Source organism: Delphinapterus leucas, chromosome 11 (genome assembly GCF_059928025.1).
Source record: "Delphinapterus leucas isolate spDelLeu-1000000601 "Yukka" chromosome 11, BTC_Dleu_Yukka2, whole genome shotgun sequence".
Lineage (NCBI taxonomy): Eukaryota > Metazoa > Chordata > Mammalia > Artiodactyla > Monodontidae > Delphinapterus > Delphinapterus leucas.
Window position 1 is genome coordinate 60,051,136 of NC_143139.1, and position 7,646 is coordinate 60,058,781.

The window sequence follows — 7,646 nt, forward strand, 5'->3', positions numbered from 1 at the left end:
AGACGCCTTCCCTGCACACCCAAGTGAAAGCAGCCCTCTTTCTCCCCAGCAGCCACTCTCTATCCTGTTAGCCTGTTTTATTTCTTCATTGCACTAGCTGTCAAAATTAGCTTAGTTATTATTTATGTTTATTATACACACACACACACAATTTCCAACCAAATTCTGACTACCTAAAACTTCCCTGGCGGTAGCTGCTTTACCTAAGTAGAGTTAATATGCCTGTGTTTAGGAAGGCCTAATCATACCCGTGTTCATTTTAGGGTCTCTCTCCTTAACAATCCGTATTTTCTTTCAGGTTGTTTGGGCAGATAGTCACAAAGTTGGCTGTGCAGTACAGTTTTGTTCTCGAGTTGCTGGCTTTGAAAGTCTTCGCAATGGAGCACATTTTATATGCAACTACGGACCAGGGTAAGTGCCCAAATTAACCTCTTTCTGGGAAAAGAAAAAAAAAAACTATTTTAAAATTATTTATCTTCATTATAGAAAATAAATCTGGGTAATAAAAAAAAGTGTAAAAGAGAAAATTAACGTTACCCTTAATTCCTCTGCCCAGAGATTTACTCCATTTACACTGATACCTTTTTCTTTGTATGTGCGTTTGTGTTTGTGTGTGTCTGTGTGTACACCTTTATAAACACTACATAAACACACACACACGAACACATTTTTAAGAGTAGGAAAACTAAAATGTTTTCAGGGACGTAGATTAATTGGATATTGTAATAACACCACAAGATGGGAAGATTAATATTCCATTTAATATTTATTAACTTATTAAAAACTTTTCAAAGCAGAACAAAAACCCACTCTGAATTGAATTTCTCAATTTATATAACTTATTTCATTTACTTTTGACAGTTTTGTTTTTGAAACAGACATCATTTTTCTCCCTTTGGAAAATGGGAAGACACATGACATTCTCCTCCAACTTCCTTTAAGCTTATATATGTGTGCTTATGCATCGTACACATACTTAGAAAACTGAGATGATGGAAATACACGTTTTCTTTTTTTTTTTTTTTGCGGTACACGGGCCTCTCACTGTTGTGGCCTCTCTCATTGCGGAGCACAGGCTCTGGACGCGCAGGCTCAGTGGCCATGGCTCACGGGTCCAGCTGCTCCGCGGCATGTGGGATCTTCCCGGACTGGGGCACGAACCCGTGTCCCCTGCATCGGCAGGCAGACTCTTAACCACTGCGCCACCAGGGAAGCCCCACGTTTTCTATTTTTTACTTAAAATTACATATGAGCATTTTCCATGGCACTGAAGTTTTAAACAGATTACAATAATTAAAAACAATGCCATAACATTTGTATAAAGCTTACTATGTACTAAGTACAGTTCTAAGTGCTTCGCATATATTAAACTTATTTAATCTTCATAAAAAGTCTAAGTTCTACTATTACCCCTGTTTTGCAGATAAGACAACTGAGGCCCTGACAGGCAACCAAGGAAACTAAAACTTCCTACTTCTTTATTGGGCAGAATACTTTAGGTCCCTTTGTTTTTCTGTGTTTTTATTTTATTGAAGTATAGTTGATTTACAGTGTTGTATTAGTTTCTGGTGTACAGCAAAGTGATTCAGCTATACACGTATGTAATAGTTTGCATCTGCTAATCCCAAACTCCCACTCCATCCCTCCCTGACATCCCCACCGGCTCTTGGCAACCACAAGTCTGTTCTCTTTGAGTCTGTTTCTGTTTTGTAGGTAAGTTTGTGTCATATTTTAGATTCCAAATACAAGTGATAGTATATGGTATTTGTCTTTCTCTTTCTGACTTACTTGACTTACTTTGATAATCTCTAGGTCCCTCCATGTTGCTGCAAATGGCATTATTTCATTCTTTTATGGCTGAGAAGTATTCCATATATATATATATATATATATATATATATATACACACCACATCTTCCATCTTCTTTATCCATTCATCATAGATGGACATTTAGGTTGTTTCCATGTCCTGGCTATTGTATATAGTGCTGCAGTGAACACTGGGGTGCATGTATCTTTTCGAATTATAGTTCTGTCCAGATATATGCCCAGGAGTGGGATTGCTGGATAATATAGCAACTCTATTTTTAGTTTTTTGAGTACCCTCCATACTGTTTTCCATAGTGGCTGCACCAATTTACATTCCCAGTGAGGGAGTGTAAACCCTCACTGTTGGAGGGTTCCCCTTCCTCCACACCCTGTCCAGCATTTATTACTTGTAGACTTTTTAATGATGGCCATTCTGACTGGTGTGAGGTGGTACCTCATTGCAGTTCTGGTTTGCATTTCTCTAATCATTAGTGATATTGAGCATCTTTTCATGTGCCTGTTGGCCATCTCCATGTGTTCTTTGGAGAAATGTCAATTTAGATCTTCTGCCCATTTTTTTGGGTTTTTTTGTTGTTGCTGTTATTGAGTTGTATGAACTTCCCTTCGTCGGTTGCATCATTTGCAAATATTTTCTCCCAGTCCATAGTTTGTTTTTTCGTTTGTCTATGATCTCCTTTGCTGCGCAAAAGCTTGTAAGTTTGATTAGGTCTCATTTATTTTTGCTTTATTTCTATTACCTTGGGAGACTGTAGATATCTTTGTCCTAATCATTCCTATCTAGACAAGTCAGGCCTTTCCAGTAGCATGTTTCTCCCAAGATGAAATCTATTTCCCTAGAAGTCACAACTGCCTTGTTTTTAGCTTGTTTTTAAAGTAGCAATTTTCCCCTCTTCTTTAAAGTATGGAATGCACAATTAAAGTATGAAGCAGCATAAATGACTGCATCAAAAACATTCTAGAATTTAACGACTCAATGAGTACTGTGCTTTTTAACAATGAAAGATACTCCAATGATTAATGTCCATTTTGGATATCTTTTATAATTATCAGAATCTCTACTATATTCCTTTGACTATTTCCCACAGGGTAACATAAGCATAAGGGTAAATTTGAGACAACCTAAATTAATTTGGAGCCAAATGATATTTGAACATATCTTTTTAGTTGGAAATGAGGTTTTAATAAAAAGTAATGTCTCAACTCTGAAGATGAATGCATAGTATTAAGGGAGAGGAGCCCATGAACTTGGATTAGAAAAAAGTTACATCTTTTTCAGTAACTTCTATTGAAAGTAACGCTTCTTTATGAAGATAACACTCCAATCATTATCAGCAACAGCTATGACCGTACTGCACTACCTGTATCTGTATCACAGATATGTTCATATCACTTTCTAGTTGCTGCATCTCTCTCAAAATGGTTTTTATCACTACCTTGAAATTACTGTATTAGACTCCCTGCTAGCTCTTACCTAATACTTAATAGAGAAGTACATATTAGTATATCACAAATATTTTTAACATGTTAATAACTATTTCAACTTGTTTCCTTTATAATCCTATGAACTTTATTTTAGGTATTTTTAAACTATTTTGAGAAAGAGCCCATACGCTCCACCAGGCTGCCAGAGGGTACATGACATGAAAAAGTTAAGAACTCCTTTCCAAAAAAGATTAGAGCAATGGCAGGCTCACTGAAATAAATGTACAGCCTTTCGTCATTACTACTCCAGAGATATTCATGGGGATATAAAATGTTTGGCTATTATTTCATTTTCTAATCTGTGATCTTGGTCGATTACTTACACTCTGTGCCTCAGCCTCTAGCTATGGGGATTAAAAAAATTATAGTATCTTCCTCATGGGGTTATTGTGAAGACTGATTCATTCGAGGATACTTAGAACAGTGCCTAGTACACGAAGAGTATTCAGTAATATCTATTATTCATATCACATCTTTTATGTGAAAACAAACTGCATTTTAGAAACTCCCCCATATTTCTTGTTATATTCTTTTTTTTTTTTTTTTTTTTTTTTTGGTGGTACACGGGCTTCTCACTGTTGTGGCCTCTCCCGTTGTGGAGCACAGGCTCTGGACGCACAGGCTCAGCGGACATGGCTCACAGGCCCAGCCGCTCCGCAGCATGTTGGATCTTCCCTGACCAGGGCACGAACCCGTGTCCCCTGCATCGGCAGGCAGACTCTCAACCACTGCGCCACCAGGGAAGCCCTCTTGTTATATTCTTTTGGAAAGCCCTTTCCCCAGCCAAATGGCTCCCATCCAATAAAAACTATGGAGGTTTGCTAGACTGAGAACAAAAATGTGGGTCATGATGGCTTTTCTAAGATGGACAGTTTTTTGGATGGCAGTGATCACATAGGCAAGTAGAGGGAGTACTGCTCTGAAATCAGACAAATCTAGGTTTTGTTCTGACTCTGACATGTGTACCTTGTGATTTTTGGCAAGTTACTTTATTTTTTAGAGGTTTAGTTTCCTTATCTGTAAAATAGAAATAAAAATAACTTCTTCCCCAAGTTGTCTTAAGAATTAACTGAGATGATTAAGACATAGGTTCCTAAACACAGGCACCTAGTATGAACTCTGCAAATATTAGCAGGCTTCCATTTCTGCTTCCCCCTCTCCTCTTCTCTTACCAACCCTCTGAATCTGCAGACTTCCATCCTAGGATTTAGCCAAGGACCATAATAAATTGCAATTGGAAAAAAAAAAAAAAAGAAACCAAAAACTCTCCTAATGGACAGTTTTCCTCTACTTCACAGAGGCAATTACCCAACCCGGCCATATAAAAAAGGATCCACATGCAGTGCCTGCCCCAGTAACGACAACTGTCTGGACAATCTCTGTGGTGAGTAAAAGGAGCAATCTACCAATAATACAATGTGTTCAAAACTCTTGTAACTTTCTACAGAGCTAAGAATGCAAACATTTGTTTTATCCTAACAGCTATTTTCAGGGAAAGTGGCATCAGGGTAGCAATCAAACCAGTGGCTTACTGTCCTGGGAATGAATATATGGTTCAAGAGAAATTTAAAGAAGCAAATAATATTCTTTAGTTAGCGCTAATCAGAAAAACAACAAACGACTCTGATGCTGGGAAACTGTAGACCCAAGATTTGCTAATTTCAGCCAGATCAAAAATTTGTATAACAAAGTTAACCAAAAGAATTCTGAATTGTGTGATACTACCTGTCCAAGCACTCAAGACTTGCATTTTCATCTTTAGAATCAGATAAATGAAATAAAGCTGCAACGTGGCACTTTTTACTAGTTAGACAGCATTTAATGAGGAACAGTGTAGGCCAATGAAGCTACGTTTCCAAGGATGTTTTACATAACTTTGAAATATTAATACACAATTGGCCAAGAGTCTATTTTTGGTTCCTGTCCCAGACACATTCCTTTCCATCTCAGTATGTTTTTTCTTTACTTTTTGCCATGGTGTGAAGGAAAACTTCAATCAAGCTACTGCAGTTGTGCAAATCCTCTAGGACTTTTGTGTCCAGATCTGTAACCAACTGAACCCCTCAGGGCTGCAGGGCTGGGGCGGGGTGCTAGGAGCAGAAGGAGGGTAGAGTAGACTGAGTTTAACTGCATAAATTTTTGTTTGGCCAAAGTGTTGCATTGCTTACACGTTTCCTAAGGTCCTTTCTGGGTTTAAAATTATAAAATTCTTTTCAACTGCTTTTCCCTTCCTCCTGATTTGTAAACACTGAGTTCTCATTTTTACTCCAGCTACAGAGACGCTTTTTCTACCAGCTTTCTGAGCCAGTCATTTCTCTCCAGTTCAACCATTCTTTCCCTCATAATTAGTTTTGTTTAGAGAACTCACTAACATGTAGCCATAGTGCAACAAATCCCTTCTCAGAGCACCAATGTTAACTGAATTTTTCATGTTACTCCAACACTACGAAAGCATGTCTTTTTTTTTTTTCCAACTTAGGCAGTATGACATAAGAGTTAAAACCACAGATTTTAGAGTTCAATTTCCAGTTCCACCATTGTGACGCTGGGCAAGTGTCTGGACCTGTTTCCTCATTAATGAAATGTAGACGGTGGCACCTCTTCACAGGTTTCGTGAAACGAATGAAAAAAAATTATATCTAGACCAAGTGCCTGGCATACAGTATCACTCAGTAAATATTATCTATTATCCCCAAATTCATCCTTCCTGTAATCTCAGATCTTGAGTTTACTCTTGGTATTTTGGTGTCTTCTTTGTGCCCAAGTTTTAGATGATATGTTTTTATGCTCATGAACAAGACTCACTCATGCTTCTTTAGAATCTGTGATGAAAACTGAGACAATAATTTTAAATTATGTAAAAAGTAATTTAACTGTTGCCACTGGTTAGCTGTCTTTCCCACTAGACTCTGAATTCCAAACAGGCAGGAATTATGCCTATCTAATTCAACTTTGTAACCAAAGTGCCTAGTCTAGAAGGCAAATAATTGCTAATTTGCATATTTCCTTAAAAAAATCATTCTCTATAAAAATCTAGACAGTAACACCACCACCAGCACAATGATAACAAGAAGAAAACTGCTGGAGTTTTAGCTTTTAATCTTAGAGATCTAGCCTGAAATGGTCTCTAACCTTGTGGGATAAAATTCAGAAAATTAAGGCTGTAGTCCAATAAGGAAAAGCCCCTGGGCTCTTGAGAGAGACAAAGGAAAACACACGCTAATTTGCAGGGGGGTAAGAGTTAGAGGATAAAAGCTTTTATTTATCAGATTTCGTCTCTGACAAATTGTGGCAGACACTGGAGGAAAAAAATCCCTTTGTGGTCTTCTAGATACTGGTAGGTTCAATAAATACCAATGGAGGCCAAATCAGGACGGTTTTGCAAAATGTGCTGGGCACACCAATGGTACACAAGCTGATTTTAGCTAGTGCATGGATGACATTTGTTTCAATGTTCAAAAGTTGAATGTTTAACATTTTAAAAATATATATGTAAGAAAAAATATAACTAGCAAGCATATCATACCTTGATTTCATGGATATAACTGCCAGGAAAAGTTAAAGAAGCGGAAGCTTCGTCGCAATTCACCACAGCACAGCCCAGTCAGGTCACAGGTATGATGACCAGGGATGCTCAGGAGTACCAGAGGGTCAGCTCCTTGATGGATTCCACCATAGGAATGCAACAGCAGCTGGCATAGAACCAGTGTAAAAGAGGTGTCTGACCATTTAAAAAGTATAAGAAGGCTATGGCAGATGTGGAATTCTCTTCCCAGTGCTCTGAATGTCAAAATCTTAATAAAGCTCAGTGGAAGGAGAGGAGTAAATATGACTTTGATATCCAAATACCCTACTTATATACTAGTGACAGACTGGAATGTATGAGAGAGGCCACTGTCTCTTCATTACTGACCATAGATAGTATCATTCTTCTCAGGAGAAACTTTCAGGAAAATATTTTAATAAATTGCTCACACTGATTATTACTAATACTTATTTTTAATTGTTTTACTTTAATTGCATTTATCTTATCTGCCAGTGACATTATGTAAAATGATTTTCCATTTATAGTAGTGGTATATAAAAAGTTTATACATAAAGGTTATGTAAACAAGTTGATTGCAACGGTGATTGCAACAGTCAAGGGTTATAATTAAGAGACTTGGCTTTTAAAAAGAAAACAAAAGCCTCACCAGTATCTATTCTTTTAATTCTTTTCTTTCTTATTTTATAGCTAACCCACAACGAGACAAAGTGACACGTATGTATATAAACCTTAAATTGTATAAGATCTATCTGAGCTATGTTACTGCATTATGAGGAATAACATTTAA

General features: G+C 37.3%; 1 protein-coding gene across 1 annotated transcript in view; it reads left to right on the top strand.

The window, feature by feature from the left end:
* Nucleotides 1–7,646, top strand: part of GLIPR1 (GLI pathogenesis related 1) — a 38,390-nt gene that overhangs the window by 29,167 nt on the left and 1,577 nt on the right. Inside the window, exons 4-6 of the mRNA XM_022559868.3 lie at nucleotides 299–411; nucleotides 4,611–4,696; nucleotides 7,547–7,573. Coding sequence (XP_022415576.1) covers nucleotides 299–411; nucleotides 4,611–4,696; nucleotides 7,547–7,573 — 226 coding nt within the window. The remainder of the gene's footprint in view (nucleotides 1–298; nucleotides 412–4,610; nucleotides 4,697–7,546; nucleotides 7,574–7,646) is intronic.